The sequence below is a fragment of the Bombus affinis genome, chromosome 1 (assembly GCF_024516045.1).
Source record: "Bombus affinis isolate iyBomAffi1 chromosome 1, iyBomAffi1.2, whole genome shotgun sequence".
Taxonomy (NCBI): Eukaryota; Metazoa; Arthropoda; class Insecta; order Hymenoptera; family Apidae; genus Bombus; species Bombus affinis.
Genome location: NC_066344.1, coordinates 16797525 through 16815391, shown reverse-complemented (window position 1 = coordinate 16815391; position 17867 = coordinate 16797525). Strand labels below are relative to the sequence as shown.

The 17867-nt window shown below is 27.1% G+C and overlaps 2 protein-coding genes and 1 long non-coding RNA gene across 27 annotated transcripts; 1 reads left to right on the top strand and 2 right to left on the bottom strand.

Annotated features, from left to right (window-relative positions):
- Positions 1 to 510: 510 nt before the first annotated feature.
- LOC126914553 (hyccin) lies at positions 511 to 8425 on the bottom strand. 7 transcript variants are annotated; one of them, XM_050718642.1, is made up of 9 exons: positions 8289 to 8425; positions 7723 to 7889; positions 7284 to 7418; positions 6697 to 6822; positions 6406 to 6623; positions 6189 to 6335; positions 5947 to 6077; positions 5753 to 5869; positions 511 to 3932 (listed from the first exon to the last, which is right to left on the bottom strand). In XM_050718642.1, the coding sequence occupies exons 2-9, from the start codon at positions 7870 to 7872 to the stop codon at positions 3409 to 3411; spliced, it is 1548 nt and encodes a 515-aa protein (XP_050574599.1). In that variant the 5' UTR covers positions 7873 to 7889; positions 8289 to 8425; the 3' UTR covers positions 511 to 3408. The 7 variants fall into 7 exon arrangements, with proteins under 7 accessions (XP_050574599.1, XP_050574608.1, XP_050574641.1 ...); XM_050718651.1 differs by having other exon boundaries at positions 7723 to 8115; positions 8289 to 8413; XM_050718684.1 differs by having other exon boundaries at positions 7723 to 7838; positions 8289 to 8373.
- On the top strand, positions 8378 to 9842 carry LOC126914998 (uncharacterized). Of its 2 annotated transcripts, XR_007709990.1 has the most exons (6): positions 8378 to 8392; positions 8588 to 8871; positions 9056 to 9112; positions 9297 to 9342; positions 9520 to 9565; positions 9749 to 9842. It is a non-coding gene; the product is annotated as an uncharacterized LOC126914998 (long non-coding RNA). The 2 variants fall into 2 exon arrangements; XR_007709983.1 differs by having other exon boundaries at positions 9520 to 9842.
- A 102-nt stretch (positions 9843 to 9944) lies between these two features.
- LOC126914698 (cyclic AMP-responsive element-binding protein 1) lies at positions 9945 to 17866 on the bottom strand. Of its 18 annotated transcripts, XM_050719040.1 has the most exons (10): positions 17712 to 17814; positions 17455 to 17603; positions 17237 to 17345; positions 16647 to 16854; positions 16044 to 16193; positions 15706 to 15835; positions 13669 to 13758; positions 13043 to 13186; positions 12651 to 12738; positions 9945 to 12549 (listed from the first exon to the last, which is right to left on the bottom strand). In XM_050719040.1, the coding sequence occupies exons 4-10, from the start codon at positions 16833 to 16835 to the stop codon at positions 12405 to 12407; spliced, it is 936 nt and encodes a 311-aa protein (XP_050574997.1). In that variant the 5' UTR covers positions 16836 to 16854; positions 17237 to 17345; positions 17455 to 17603; positions 17712 to 17814; the 3' UTR covers positions 9945 to 12404. The 18 variants fall into 18 exon arrangements, with proteins under 18 accessions (XP_050574997.1, XP_050575014.1, XP_050575023.1 ...); XM_050719057.1 differs by lacking the exon at positions 17712 to 17814 and having other exon boundaries at positions 12651 to 12720; positions 17455 to 17693; XM_050719066.1 differs by lacking the exon at positions 17712 to 17814 and having other exon boundaries at positions 12651 to 12711; positions 17455 to 17692.
- Position 17867: the final 1 nt, after the last annotated feature.

Sequence of the window (17867 nt, the reverse complement as noted above, 5' to 3'; positions counted from 1 at the left end):
ATTTACACTTATAATAAAATTCAATTATATGTGTATATATGGAACAAGTTACATACTTGATTTTAAATTCAATGTACAAAACTCATCATTATATCTATAAAATTCATAAGTTGAAAAATATCTCAATTCTCATGGCTTTACATTTAAAATAGTTTTCAAAGCATGAACATTTTAATAAAATAATTTCAATTTATATAGTTTTAATATATTAACAATTTTAATTTAATAATATCTGTAATGTAACAATTTCAAATTGTTTGGAATGTATTCTGTTTTTAAAAATGCACAGTTGCAAATGACTGAATTTTTACTTAATAGTGAAAGAAAAGTATACCTTCATCTTTTGATGTTGATAATGAACATATGTCGTCATTATGAAAAAGTAATATGTATTTTGTGCATTTTGTTTTAATTTTGTTTTATGTTTACAAAGTATGCCAATGTTAATGTTGGCTTTATATTAGACATGCAATGAAAATCGAATGTTTCATCAATAAACTCAATCAAATCTCCTCTGTGCAATAAGTTTATATATTATTTACATATTGATAGCTTTAACAATATAACAAGCTTTAACACTATATCATAAATTAAAATAATGTACAATATTTATAACAGCATATACATGAATCGTCATAATTTTGCATAATTTGCACAAACATACAAGATATTGTGGTTATTATTTATCGCTCTATGAGTATCATTAATAGTTGTCATGAAACATTATATACATATTTTTCTTTTTGTATACAAGAGTTTTCTCTATGTATATATGATAGAATATATACTAAGTGCCCAAGAAAATTTGTCAAATGTACAGAAAAGAGCAATTCTTTAACAAATAGTGAATGGCTCCAATGTTTACATTAAATCTTACATTTCTTATATATTCACCAATTCCCCTTTGTTTTTATCTTTTGTACAAGTATTTCAATAAATTTAACAATCTTTTAACTTATCTGCTGTGTAGATGTTCTCCCTATACAGTTTATATTATTTAATACTTACAATTCATATTATTTCTTGTTTGTTTAAACATTTATATTTCACACACGTATGTATAGGGACGTGTAATTTTAGGTATAATAATGTATATAATCAAACCAAACTTATAAACTTAAGTTATTAATACAATTTAATTGATTAAATTACACTACATGGCAGTGATACAGAAAACTAAATTCTGGCTCCCTCCAAATAAATTAATTTATAATCTTGTGGTTTCTGCTTTTGTTTCTCCAATGGTTATCAATTTAGAACTTTCAAATAATATAAAGAACTATTTTTCTTAAATTGTGTTTCACATCATATGCTATGTATAAAGTATTAGAAAGTGTTCAGATATTTTCATTTTAAAATCTTACTAGTTACAAAGATTCTCCGAACTAATTATCTTCAATGTTCAAAAAAAGCAGAAACACATGCATTTTGCACAGTATTTTTTAATAATACAAAAGAAATAAAAATAAAATATCTTTTTATTGAAAAATTATAATATAACATTCGTAACAATAATACACTGGAATAGGGAACAATTTGAAAGTTGTAATAAAATATAGCAAATTTCGATCAGTTTATGTTCTAAATAAATTCAGAAATCATGGAATTCCAAAAATAAATTGTGAAAGTAATGATGCTATACAAAGTCCCGTCTTTCTTAAGAAGTAGAATATAAATCAGCCTCCTTTTATTATTTGATAGACTGAATTTATGATTATTAAAAATATTTTAAAGTGTCACAAGAGTTAAATGATTGCTTTGGGGACACATTCATATAATGTATATTATATATTTCCCTTTCTTTCTTTTTTTTTGATTTGATATTAATATGCATATGATACCATACTGAACACTTTGATTGATTAATAAATCATAATGGTATACTTTTTTATCGGACTAAGTAATAATGTGATGTAATGTACAGTCTTTTTAAGTAAATCCCAATTCCAAGTTTTGATCTTTTAAACACATATTACTCAGATTTATGAACATTTTTATGATTCTTAGTATTTTTTCAATAATTATAAATTTTAAATTAGTTTTGTTATGTTATTTAAAACAAGAGATAATCAATAAATAATTTTGAAAAAATATTTTGCTTTAAATATTTTCTGTCACAATGTATATTTACAAACACTGTTATGTGCTGTTAGAATTATGAAGATTTACTTGCAAATATTTTTCTCAACGCATTTTTACTACTATAAAGTAAGATTACTCTTAGTATTAGAATTATGGGAAAACATTCATATAAATTATTTTAAAACTGAGATTGAATAAACACAATGCAATGAGTTAAAAACATTTTGTTCATTCGAAATTTATGATAAAACATATTTTTATTTAAACGTAATTTGCACGTAATTCTATATAGATAGACATAAAGATGTTATAGAAAATACGATTATTAGAAAAATTATAAGATTTCTTTAAATTCAATTTTTACTGTCTCAAAGAATAAGCCAGTCATATTATATTCTTTTCACAGAATATTCCATACTAGATATTCGATACTGCAAATAATTTTTTTTATGAAATTATAAGATATCTCCATTATTTTTTGCTATAGGATACAGAACGAAATTATTAGCATTCATAAAATTACTAGTCATTTAGCCTATTTTTCCATGAAAATGTACAAACATAATAGAATTAAATAATGTAGTTATTAAAAAATAACATTAGCCCATCTGTGTGTCTTTCTGGTTTCCAAGGAGCCAAGGCCTAAGTAACTGAGTGAAGAATGACAAAATAAAAGATATTATATTAAAAAGCAACATTACTTAATTTAATAAATATAATTTTGAAACAATTGATATAAACCTTTTTATTATAATATTCTGAATTAATTAAAATATTGTCCTTTCACTTTGATACTTTGAATTAATTAAAATATTGAATTACTTTCCTACGAGTCTATTAAATTTTTTGATAAGTAAAATCTTTAAACAATCATATACTAGAATATTCGAATATAAATCTATTGAATGGTTTAACAGACATATTATAAGAACGATTATAACAGAATCCTTTAATATACAAAGATGTACCTTCATCAAAGAAAAATATTTAGTGTGAACTTATTATTCCCTTCCCCATTACTATTTTATTAACTTTTTTTTAAACAGAGTATGGAGATCAATATAGTAATGGACCACTTTTGAATCGACTATGTACAATAATATTCGCTCCAAAATACAATAGCATATTAAATAAATGTTGGTCTGTCACAGAATCAATAATTTAATTTAATTATATATAAAACACTGTGTATATATTCTTAAAAATAAGGAAAGAATATGTATGTACAATTAAATAAGAAACTACAACAATAATTTGTTTCAGTCGTTCAATGTATGATCCATTACTCTTTTCCTCATTTCCGTTCTAAAAATCTATCTGTATAATTTAAACAGAACTGACTTGGATAGACGAAGTTAGCGATTCATTTTCATTATGTGTTCTTAAAGTAACAGAAGTATCCATATTAGTGTTATCTATCTCTCCGCCTAACGCAAGACGTTCACCATCAATCAAAGAAACATTGTCTACTGTAACTGAATTATTTTCTACACTATTATTCTTTTTCCTGGCTGAACACCCATTAACATTTCCATCGATTTCTGTTGATTCACTATTTAACATAGAGGAACTACCTTTAATACTTTCCTTCGAAGTCGCTTGAGATCCAAGTCTTTTTTCCTTTTCAGGAATGCTAACGTGAGCATTCTTAGCTATTTTACCATCCTTTTCTCGCGGCTTTTTTCCAAGTACCGGGAAATTCGTGATTTTGGACGCAGTCTTTTGATCTTTCGATTGTCTTATTGAACCACCTCTATTTGGTTCTATCGATTCTTCTTCTGTGATTGATACAAGATTACTTTTACCTTCCCCTCCAGAATCTTCCTTTGTTTCTTGAATTGGTATGTCATCTAAACAAAAGAAAAAATAAGAATACGATATTAAAACCGTAAAAAGGTCATATTTTTAAGAAATACATTAAAATACTGTGAGAATAAAATGCACGAAATTAAGCAATCTGTGTAAAGCAGAAAATAAAAGTATTAAGCTTTATATTTGTACTATTATTTATATTTGTAAAATTTACATGTATGACAACATGAATGAAACATTTCATGCATGTTATAAATTAAGGGTAGCAAACAAACAAAAATATTAAAAAATTAACATTTAAGGACAGAATAGGAAATAGGAAAGACGTAGGGTAAACCTGTGTGATAACAAATGCACTATCTTCAGTGAAAATAAATGTGCCAAAACTGCATGCAGGTTTTCCATTATGTGCCTTTCGATAAAGTAAGTAATACTTTAGGCTTGAATTCTTTTGCTCTTAATAATGGTGGATCCTCTGAAACGAATTTATTGATAAATGCACAAACTGCTACTAATTAAAATAGTTAATGTTACACAGTGTAACAGCTAATTTGCCGTGTGTTTTGCTGGAGAAATTTTGATAATATTCAGTGATTCTAAAGTGCTGAAACTGAATCACTAGTACCATGTATTTGTTGACAGGGCAGCAGTCGTATGAAAACCAATTGATTTATTTCCTTCCAGATACAAATTTTCCATTGATTCATGAACCATTTCCCCTAGAAATTGTTCCTCCAATACATTATACAAATGCGAACTAGATCCAATTTTATTTTCGTCACGAGCTAAATCAGTGTTTTCTTTATGCTCTTTTCTCACTTTTTTCATATTGTGATCTTCACCTTTCTCAAATACATTTTTCTTCAAATGTTCTCTTAGATTTCGTTTAGGAGAGGATTTGATAGGGGAATTTTGATTGCTACATGTGCTTCCTCGTCTAGAGAATTCCATTGAGGAAGAACTGAGTTTTCTTATTTTGGTATCTTCTTCGCTTGAAATCGGAAGTGAATGCTTCCAATGCCAAGGGAACCTCTTCGTAGTGTTAGATACTGTTGGTTGTGGTTGCTTTTCAAGTTGGGTAGCGTACACTTCATCTTCAAATAACTTCTCATCCAGATCGTCTAACGACATATGTTTGCAAGCAATGCACATTTGCTTAGTCCAATAACTTATAAAATGTATTTGTTACTGATCAAATATTTAAATATGTGTTCTATGTATTTGTGGAATATGTACTTCATGCAAAATTAAACTTTTATAAAGAAACAAATTTTTCTATCTGTGAATTTTGGAAATCTCATTCATACTACTAAATGCAAATATTGATCTATTCTAACTTAACTCTTATCACTCAAACCGTCAGCGATGCTGCCAATCGCAAACCAACGTTCTACTCCAACCGACAACATTGGAGTGATGAGGGATAAGAGTTATAAACTAAAATATATTTAGAAAGATGACTACAATTACTATAAAATGCCATTTGTTTATGGTAAAATTCATATACTTCATTATATTCATGCATTTTTCACCATGTATATATTAATATCTCATATTATATACTATATGTTTATCTTTTATTCTTAACTTCTATTTAAAAAAATTGTCTAGATTAAAAAGCTTTTAATTCATTTATTATTATTTAAATTCATTTATCATTATGTTATTCATTTATTTCAGTGCATACTAATTAGTAATTGCTATACAACAACTGACATGCTGGATATTTATAATTAATTTAATAAAAGATAGTTCTCGTATTGTGCGTAAGACATTAAAAAAAATAAACATAAATAAAATGTCTGAGCATATTAATTTGTCAGATGATGTAAAGATTTAGTTAAAATAAAACATATACCTGGTAACTTTTTGGTCCGGAACGAAGCATTTGTGATCATCGATTTAGATACCGTAGCGGTTGCAGTAGCTGGCGATAATGCAACACTAATCCCAATTGGCCCGTCATTAGGTTGTCCTAGAATGATTAATTATCATTAAATATTTGTATAACATATTTTACATTTTTGTATTAATTATCTTGTATTGACATACCTGATGGTCCAGTACTGGCAGAATTACGTATAGCATTTGTGACTAGCATAACATCTGGATATGTTTCATAACATGCTCGATTATGAATATCGTCTACTGCTTGTGTTCCTAAATACCAACAGTCATTATACCTGCCAATATATGTTACTTTTTATTACTATTAATTTTAATAAAATATTTTCTTTATTAATATGATATTTACTTTACTTGACACGTTACTATTTGAAAAATATGTTACTCACATAGCAAAGTATACAGCATGCAAAAATTCAAGGAGAAATTGACTTGATACAGGTATACGTGGTAGAAGTCTTGGAACAAAACTAGACTCGCTTCCATACGAGGATCGTTGATGATGTCCTGGCTTCATAAATCCTTGAGTAACAAGTCTGCAATAAATGATTTGATATAATTATTATATATTTATCAAATATATAAAAACAATTAGTTTCATCTTACTTGGTAGCAACTTTGCATAATTGCTCTAATGCAAATTTACTTATATAACCGAGTTGTTGATTATAGATAAAAAGAAGAGCAGTCATAACTTTTAATCTATTTTGAGCATTTAGTGTCTCAACTTGTTGCAGTGGACCCCAGCTAACAAGTTTCGTATTACATTCTTCAAACCTGCGTACTGCACTCTCAGTTAAAGAAGCAGGTGCCAAACTTGCAGGCTGTACAAGAAGGAGTAATTAGAATAACATTTACATACTTATAAAATTCAATTGTCTAGCGAAACAGATATACCTCATGAAATATGGAAAGCATGGCAAGTGAAGGTAGTCTAAAAGAAATTGCTTTTTGTTGCCCAGATTTATCCACTATTTCTAGATTATACAAACCAATTAGTAGTGTTTCTACAGACCGACAATTCTGTAAAAAGAAAATTAACTTAACTGAGAGTATGTCAAATTAAAAGTTTGAGATAATGGATGCGTATGATTTACTTTTTGTATTAAGAAACAGCACTTATAATTCTTTTGTATATTTCTTAAGATGTATTTAACAAAATATTTAAAGAATGAAAATATTGATACATATTAAATGAAAATTGAGATCAAATATATTTTTAATTATCTGTTGTGTAAAAATTTCTAAATTACTGATATCATAATATCTTTTAACTTAAATTGCAGTTTGTACATATTTCGCTTGAGTATAACTGTCCTTTAATTAAGGAATGACAGTGCTATTTTACCATATAATTTTGATTTAAATTATAGTTGTTCTGTTATATAACATAGACAGTTATATGAATTATATTCTATTACATTATAAAACATGATTTAAGTATGTTGTTTAAGTATTGTTTCCCAACAATTATAGTGTCTTACCTTAATGTCACCATGAGCTGCAGAATTCAAGTAAATGTATACTAATGTTGGCAAAAATTGCAAGGTAAACCTTTGCAATTCTGTTTCTCGAGAGCGATAAAAATTGTATAACTGATCGCATACTGTATCCATTAACTACAATGAATAAAAAATTATTGGTATAAATGAATAAAATATAATCTAATATACTTTCAAATAAAAGATAGAACTTTATACAGAAGACATTTTATTTGAGTTTTATTTCAATATTACATCTTTTCGGTCATAATTCCTGAGGGCATCGATCTGCCCAATATTACAATGCCAGACAATACTTGGACTTTGACAGGAAAGAGTTAAAAAATAAACTAACAAAAACTTTATAAGATTTAATATATATGTCAAAGGAATTAATTAAATTCTATTAAGGTGTAAAAAATATTTGTCAGAAATATATTACCTGACTATATTTACTACGTTCTTCCAAGAGTACATAAAGCGCTCTGACTATTTCATTGTCTTGTGATAAAGTAGTGGCAAAAGTATGGAGCTCTGACGATGACACATCTGCACAATCTACTAGCCATTCATTTATTAAACTTTCCGTCATTTTTATTTTCCTTTTGCCTGTGTCAATAAATCAGGATTTTGTTGATAAGAAATTTCGGTATCCAAGATAAACCATCTAATACTTTGACAATCATTACACGAATCTTATGATTGATCATCAAAATGATTTACTTATTCATAAATACGTTTCTTAAAAATCGTTCGTCCAGTATGCATCATTACATTCAATCGATTAATTTATGTCATGTTTAAGATAAATATGTAAATTGGAATACCAAGACAACTGTAATAGCATGAAATATCAGTAACATTGCTCGACGTCGTTGTCACGCGTGATTTCAATCTCTTAAATTTAAATCTCTCGTTTGTCGTTATAGTTGCTCTTGTATTAATTAATGATAGTTAACAAGAAATCTACAACTCTGTTGAGATCACGCTGAAACATGTTTTAGTTACCTCCATGTCTTCATCGAACGGCATACAATTCTCACTTTTAAGGCTGACACTTGTAACTTTGTAACCACGGTCGCTTGTGAGATGAATTGCTAACAACTAGATAGGTATGTATCATTGTCATAAATGTACAAGAGAATCTACTCATTTTTGATTGGATAAAAACTTTAAATTATTTAGAATTAACGAAACTGAGATATAAATGTTGAATAAATATATAGTTATGATTTTTATAATACTTACATAAACCTCCAATTTTTTCACAATAATTCTATAATTATAAAAAATATGTTTTCAAATAGCCCTGTTCAAGATTATCGCATACATAAGAATTTACCCAGAGTCGGCAAAAAATGAATGTTCAGCTTCAAACTTAACATTCATACTTTTGGATCATTTTAAACATTACTGGTACTCACGCTGGTGATTCACAAAGATGTTTAAAATGAGGTTTGAAAATTATTTATTAAAAACTGAAGCGGCCACATAAGTTGGTCGAAAAATTAATGGAAAATTATAAAGATGTAAAGTAAAAGTTTTAGAATGTCATTTTATCCTTTCTCAACTTCTACAAATATTAACACAAGTAAGTGTCCAGCACATGTTTCCTATTATTTACAAATTTGCATTTCTTTCAAGATTTTGTAATCTAAAAACATCTGTAATAATGAATTATCGTTATTATGCAATGGTATTTTAATCAGTCAATTCTTCGTATTTATGAAAATTCTAAATAAATATTTTTGAACTTTGTAACAATTTATTTCCAGGAGGATCATTGAAACTTCCTAATGGTTAATCAAAGAATATCAAGGAAAAATGAAGTAGTATGTACTGTTTTTTTTTCTTATTCTTATTTGCAGTAATATAAGAGTCTATATGATGAATCATTAACCACTGTATAAGATTCCATGATTATTTGGTACATGCACTACCAACTGAATCATTTGATTTAAGTAAACAAATATTGTAATTGTTAATAAAAATTTAATTTAGTTATATTGATTTCAGGTTATTGAATGAAGATATAATACTTACAAAGAGTTATTGCAATATGGTTAGTATTATTATTACTTCTTTATAAGATTTGTATTAAGAATTTTAATATATGATGACTTTGTCACTCATGAGTCCATGATTATTTGGTACATGCACTACCAACTGAATCATTTGTTTTAAGTAAACATATATTATAATTGTTAATAAAAATTTAATTTAGTTATATTGATTTCAGATTACTGAATGAAGATATAATACTTACAAAAAGTTATTGCGATATGGTTAGTATTATTATTACTTCCGTATAAGATTTGTATTAAGAATTTTAATATATATGATGATTTGATCACTCACATATGAGTTCATGATTATTCATTACATGCACTACCAACTGAATTTTTAAACCTAATTTTTAAACTTAATATGTTTAAGACATGTATTTTATAATATTTTTCATATTTTAGATGAGAAGATAATCCACTAAAGCAGTATTATCTAATTTGTACTTTTAACAAGAAAGTAACTGTACATATAATAAATACTATTTTTTAAAATATATATTTCTGTTTATTTAATATCTGATTAAATATCTAAATAGTTAATTTTCAATCTGTTTTATTTCAATTGTTTTCTATGTCTTTGTAATAAAATAACAGTATCTTTAAAGAGGTTTATGAATTATATTTTTCAAAAACAAATGATATGCAAAAATACATATATTATCTATATACAATATTTCATATCATCGGTGCAGCAATCAAGATATACATATATCATACATATAATTAACATTAAAACACAGATGAAAATGTGTACAGTATTACTTTGCCTAAATTAAACCAAATCTAAATCTGTAGGAGAAAAGAAACTTATAGCGAATCGTTTTTATTTTATAACAAGTCACTATAAGTACATTGTACTTTCAATTTACAGAGAATAATTCGGAAACGATATAATTTGCAATAAAAGTATTCAATTACAAATGATATATTAAGCATGTACGAAGATTATAACTGTATTTGTTTTCTATTATCAGAGTGAATAGTTTTGATAACAAATAAACTTGACAAATTACGCATCATACCTATACAACAAATCTTTCCAGTCTGATCAGTAACTGTAAATTTTATCTGGATTTTATTTAAAAAATATATATTATTAATATTAAAAAAATGATATGTATGCAAATAGTACGAAATTAATATTACAAATATGTTTTTGTATAAATTATTTTACAAACAATAATATTTTGATATCCTATAAAAAATCAAAAAGAAACAAAATTACACCAATAAAATAATTTCAAATAATCGGCAATATCATTCTTAAACGTGTTGAACAGTTTATATTACATCATTGAATGATCAAACTGGATCTTTCATATTTGAAATTGTATTTTTCTTATAAATATATAACAATCAAAATTATACATCAAATAGTTTTCATACTTAGATTACAGAACATTGATTTTATGGGAAAAATGCATTGGATAAATAATTCCTAGCATGATGATAAGTATGTGTCAGACATTAAAAAATAATTTCTTTTTAATAATATTATAAAACATAATATGCAAATTATCTGATTGTAACAAATTTTCCTATTTTCTATTGGGACATGAAATAGATGCAATCGTATCGACATGTAATTTAGTTTATGGCTTATACTAGCGATTTAAAGGTTTTATTTAATTTTAAAAAATATGAAAATGTATCGGAATAGAAATTTCAATTTTAAAGCAACTGTACGATTTTTACGCAGGGCGTAAAGCTATAACATAATATATAATTCAAAAATATTGTTATGTACCCACATTTACCTAAAACATAATTTTATACATACGTATGTATGTATATATGTGAGCGCACTTGCGCGTATTTATTTGTATACTATATATATACAGGGTGATTCATAAATGCATGTCAATACTTCAGAAAGTGAATCTATACATTAAAATAGATTAGCATAGATTCATCACCTGAAGTATTGACATGCATTTATAAATCACCCTGTACAGAAATCTTCAAGGCACTCCAGATATATATTACATTTATATTTATATTTTACAAATTTATATTCTTCACCTTCTTGCACTTGAGGCATCTTAAAATAGAAAGTAAAATAAGACGAGAGCATTTCACCTAATGCTTTTTTATAGCACATTTCTCTACATTGTATAAATTATATTTTTCTTCATAATACATTTCTGAAGTTTGTATTTAAAGTAAAAAATTATATTGAGACGACACTTTATACACGTACATATTGCAGCAGCAATGATCAAAGTAGTAGAATTTCGGTCTATTTATCTATTTACAACTATCCCATTATTTTTTCATTCAAACACCTCTAATAGATGCACTTTTTTAATGGACCTGTCTCTTTCAAGTATAAAAGAATAGAGAAATTGGAAAAAAATTATACAGAAACTATTGTCTAACAACTATGCTCTTTTTTTTAATGCAGAAACTATGTGATTTTAATTCGTAGCTGTATCTAATTTCTAAGTTACACTAGCAAATATTGTGTATAAGGCGTTTTCCTCAAGTATGTGTATTTTTAGCGACCAATTATTTATTATAAATTGACTACTAAATATACTCTCGTGTTCTTGTTTTTTATAATTCTTTTCACTTTTTTACTAATGTAAATTTTTTTTCGAATAGAATGAAACTACATGGATACAATATTTATGTGTAAATAAAACAGTTCCGTTCAACATCACATAGTTACTGTAATCTAAATGAATATATTCCAAACGTTAATATTATCGTCTGGTTATCAACAAATTTTTTGAATATGTAAACGTTAATAACCTAAATTTATATGATTGTTAAGTTTATCCAAAATATAGATTGACTTCCAGAATATTGCCTATAAGTTTACTGTCTCTGCATCTCATATACCTTTGGCTTCTCGCTTTAGTAACAGCAAGTTTCACAAGCCTTCATATTCGCATTTTAAATACAGTATGTTACAGAAACACTTATTTATAAGAATGCATGTACATCACCATCGCTTACCTAACAACGTTTAGGATAATGTACATAAAGAAGACATGTACAAATTTTTTAGCAGGTTAATAGTTTTCATACAATGTTTCAACATTAAACACCAACCTCAGTCAGTTTTCGGTTCGCATAGCTGTTTTAACGATTTGAGTTCTTCTATTAACGTCTGATTTCTATTTTCCAATATCGCGACACGGTTTTCTAAACACTTTATATATTCTTTCTTTTTCCTTCTACACTCGCGGGCTGCTTGTCTATAAAAACAAAAGTATTTTTATATTTTTAAATATTTGTATAAACAAGAACAGTTACGAAAATTATAATTAAAAGTATTTCCAGTTCCTTCAAATCTTACCTATTTTTAAGCAACCTTAATTCTCTTTTTCTAGCTGCATCTTCTACTACAACACCATGTCCTGTGTAAGCTGGAACATTGTCAGAGACTGTATTCCCCAAATTTTTAATTTTGTTATTCACAATCAGTCAATGAAAATTTATGTATATTATTAATATTATTATTAAATACTAAAAGTAAGCGAGTACCAGAATTTCTTTAACAATTGAGTTGACCTGAAAGTTTTTAATTAAAATCTGAGGTTCGTGAATATCCATAATTCCGGATACTCGCACACTTCTATTGAATACAAAAATTATTTGTATTAAAAAAAAAAAAAATTAAAAGAAAATGTCAGAGATATATCAGTTATTAAAAAATTCAATGTTAAAAAACTATGAAAAAACGCGCACCTGGGACAAAAAATTGTGTATCTTGGCCTTGTGCATACTGTACTATAGCTCCACCTGCAGTTGCTGCATTACTCATAGTTAATGTATGAAGACCAGGCACACCTTCCCCTTGAGTTGCAATTTGTATGGTTCCAGCAGGAATTACTGTAAATTGCATTAATCTCAATTACTGACACAGTATTAATAAAGACAATACACATCTAGCTAAGCATATTTCATATAAAACAATTCTTTACTAAATAGAGGTACTAAAAGTCATTTATTTTAAATGATGGCACATAGAAAAGGTAAACATAAATCTGAATGGCTTTTTAACAATTATAATGATTATTTATATTATTGGGTATATACAGATAAACCTATATATATTTATAAACAGAACTAAAAATCCCATAAGCAAGGATGCCACACCAAGCAATCATACAAAATATTAAATCATATATAGTATTACATCAGGTAATATGTATAAGGACGAAAGGAATAAAATTTTAAGTTCTTCAGACTAATAGTTCTAATTTACTCTCCTAACATTATCTTCATTAAAATGAAAGGACAATGGCTAGGATTGCGCACAGAATTAAATAAAGGACAGCCAGGAAAGATATGTAGAAGAAAAAATAACCAACCTGTCTGATAATGAAGCGAATGGGACGACACTTCACTGTCCACGTTAGAATCACACTCAGAAGATGATTCTAGAGGGGGCAATCGACCGTCTGTAACACCGAATTAATACAACCCCCAATTATAATAGAGTTGTTATCGGTGTTAATTTATTTAATCTAAATCAATTTGAAAAATTTCCAGAATGTGACATATATTTCATGAGAAAATAATATAATGAATATCTTATGGCATTCATTTCTAGAAACAATGATACCAAAACAATTTGGTTAATATTTGGTACATTTCTTCTTAAATAACTTTCCTGATTGCATAAAGGCATGTAATTGTACATATGTGTATGTTTAAAAAGATATACATCCAGAAAGATGATTTTGTATAAATAGAAAGTATAATAAAAATAAAATATCATTGTATGCTATTTCCTTTCTGGCTGCTGTTTTCATATTTTTATATAATGCTGTGCAGTCAGCTCATACAAAAAGGAAATAGATTAAAATAAAAATAAAAGCTAAGCAATAAAAACATGCAGTCTTGCAAAGTATAAATAGAACAAATAATTTTTTAATATTCGATTTTTTGTACAAAATGAAACTTTATTAAAAATAACAAATGTGTCTTGTCGGTTTTAATAATTTTTTAAATTTTAGTTATAAATATCTTTAACTTTAATTATAAAATTTATAATTGACCAATTATCTACAAATAGATATATTGAGAATACTAGATATTTTTAATCAAATTAATTGTGTATTTACTTTAAATTATAAAAAAGTTACTTTTTAGTTCATTTTATTGGCACTAAATAAATAAACATAAGCGGGATTTTATTTAAATAAAAATAAATAATTTTCCTTCATGTTATATATCTATAAATAATGGTTAGAGGAGAATTCAATGCATTGTTTTTGATTTAATATTATTAACTTAAATTTTAACTTACATTCTAAGCTTGGTATGGCATTCCCTTTCTTAGATGTATAAAATAAAATATTAAGAAGCATAAAGTATCACATTTTTATTCCTTATTATTATCCTAATACAGTTATATAAATATACTTAAATATTTGTTTGATAAAGAATGACTTATAAGACAGATTGATTATACATATATTTATTCAGATTTAAAGTAAATCAATAAGATAATAACTAATTGGAATAATTATTTAAGAAATACGTAGACAGTACATAACAATAGTTGTATGAACTGACATGCACTTTAACATTTCGTAAGAGTCAATGTATTTTTGAAGACTTAGAATAAAAAGGTGAATATAATAATATTACACATATACATATATACATCAGTCCAAATAACATGTAAAAGTAAGCACAATGTGATTCCTTATGGAAAAACAAGAAAAAGATATAGAATAAAATTTGTTCACTCTCTGTTTAGTTTTCGAGAAAATTGAATTTGAAAATTTATCAAATATACCTGAACACGAGTATTTCCAAACTGGACAAAAACAAAATAATTGACTCGAGAAGTAAAGTTTTTTAGCAAAACGCTGTTTCTAAGAAAAATTATGAATAATTTGAAAATTTATCATACATATGTACTAGGTCGATTCTTAAATAAATATGTTCAAACTCTATTTTCTTAATTCTACGTTTTCGACTTCTTAAATAAATATGTTCAAACTCTATTTTCTTAATTCTACATTTTCGACTTATTCTTACACATAAAATGACCTCCTGTCAATGATTTAGTCTTGTTCAGTCCGAAATTAGCCAAGTTCAAGTATACTTCATAAATTTTCAAACTCAATTTTCTCGAAAATTAAGCCATGAATGGAAAAATTTTATCTAATGTCCTTTTTTTATTTTTCTACAAGGAATCGCGTTATACCCGCTTTTACATGTTATTTGGTCATCCTGTATAAATGAACTAATAAATTTATATGTAAGTTTAATTAAGGTAATAAAATATCTAGATGATAATTTGTTACTTCTTGTAAATATTCTATTAAAAATTGATATGTTTGTTCTGATTTTAATTTTATTCCTGATATTTGATAAAAATAAATTTATCATACCTGTAATTTCACCACCACCTAAGTCATTGAGAATTTTCTTGTAAGACGGTCGTCTGGTAAGAATTCCTCCCCTTTGTTCTGGAGATTCTTCTGAATCTGAGAAACTATCATCACTACCAGTTTCAACCACCTATACATTAATGTACAATATAATATTTAATTATATTTATTGAATATTATTTATTTTTATTTATATTATTTATTTATTATTTATTTTTAATATTTAATATATATAAAATGCTATCATGTATATTCAAATTTTATATCTACTTATAAATGGTTTATTTAAAGGAAGATGAGAAGAGATCAACAGTATAACTCGGTCTCAAGATATTTACCTGAAGTGTTTGCAAACTTGCTTGGGCTGTTTGTATGACAGAATTGGGTTTGCTGACAAGTATGACATTTCCTTTTGAAATAGCAACAGGTTGAATGTTCGTTGCAGTTTGAATTACTGATTGTTGATTAGGTTGTATAACAGACTGTACCTAAACAAATAAATAAACATTATATATAAATATATAAAATGTTATGCATGTTAAAGAATAGATATTACTGAATAAATGAACATGAATATTTATAAAATGTTTTAATATGAATCAAATATAATAAATTTTATAATTGATTGATATCATCATGCATATGCAAGTCATCATAAAGTAGGTATGGAATAACTATTTCATAAAAATATTTATCATAAAAATTGAAACACCAAATTCAGTGTATCAAGAAATAAAGAAGTAATTAATTAAGAAAACTAAATTTGAATTTTAGTTTCTTAATTTGAACCAGCATTATGCAAGAGTGAATATACACACAGTGCTTATTTAATTAATTGATAATTATGATTAAAAACATAAATAAATTATATATGCATGCTTTGAACTAAAATAAAGAAATAAATGATCAGACATAGATACACAGGAGATTCTCCTGTATACCTGTGTTGCCCCTGACGTAGGTAGTGTCAGTTGCACAATGCTGGTAGAAGCTACCAGATGATGAGTTTGCTGCTGTGTTCTATTGAGAGATTGTACCGATGTAGCTATTGCTGGTGCTGCGTCACCGCTTTGAGAACCCGTAGACAATGGGTCAACAGCTGATCCATTTTCCTCAACCATACTTTCCATAGCCTGGGGACCTCAAACCCTACAAAGGATGAAAAATAATTTCATAATTACGTATATTTTTATAATTGTATTTATATATACTGTATAATCAAACCTCTCAATTTGTATCACTGATAATTAAATCTATTTTTTGATACACTAAATGATAAAATTGTTGCACAACAAAAAATTTCACATTTAATCGAATCGTCCTATTAAGAATAAACATCGTATACATCTCATTAAGATTACATTTAACCTCCTCAGTGATCTTTTAAGCATTTTAATGAAAACAAAACTACACAAAAACCGTAGACAATATTTTATTGAAAAAAGTCAAATATATATGCATAGTTGAAGTATTACGAAACGAATTCCAGACTAAATATAAACATCGTCGGAACAAATAAGATTTCGAAAACCTGTGTGTATTCAAGTCAAAATCAGGATCTATCCATTAAAGTGCAAAAGTTTTAAATTTCCCGCCAGTCAGCGATCGGCGGTGTTACTGCGTCATTTACATAAGCAGATCTAAAAATAATACGAGAACAATAAACACTTAAAAGAGATGTTCTTGTGGATGATCGAAGGGTCAGAAAATTAATGAAAAAAACACGATGAAACATGGCTAAGATTGTACCGATTGGCATCACGATGTGTCGGTTATTGGTGAAAAGAGATGTCAGAATTGTCACGTAACCCCCATTGCCCTTTTCAAGAAATTCATACATCTTCCTTAAGGCGCCATATTTTACGGCATATTCCACAGCAGACGTAAAACTGATTGTACTAGGATCATGAAAAGTCAAATGCTAGTAGTTTCGGCAACAATTTTCGGTGCACCGTTAGCGCAGTGGTCCATGCCCGGTTGTTATTATTCTCCAGCTGGGTACTTACCAGTTACGTATTTCTCGTCACCAACTTTGCTGCAATCGGAGTGGGCAAACGGGCAGGTACGTAGCAGCCACGTCAAAACTCCAGTGGCTTCGTCACTGGTGGAGCCCACGATCTCCGCGCTGCGCGTCACCATCAAAATGGCCGACGTGCTTTCCC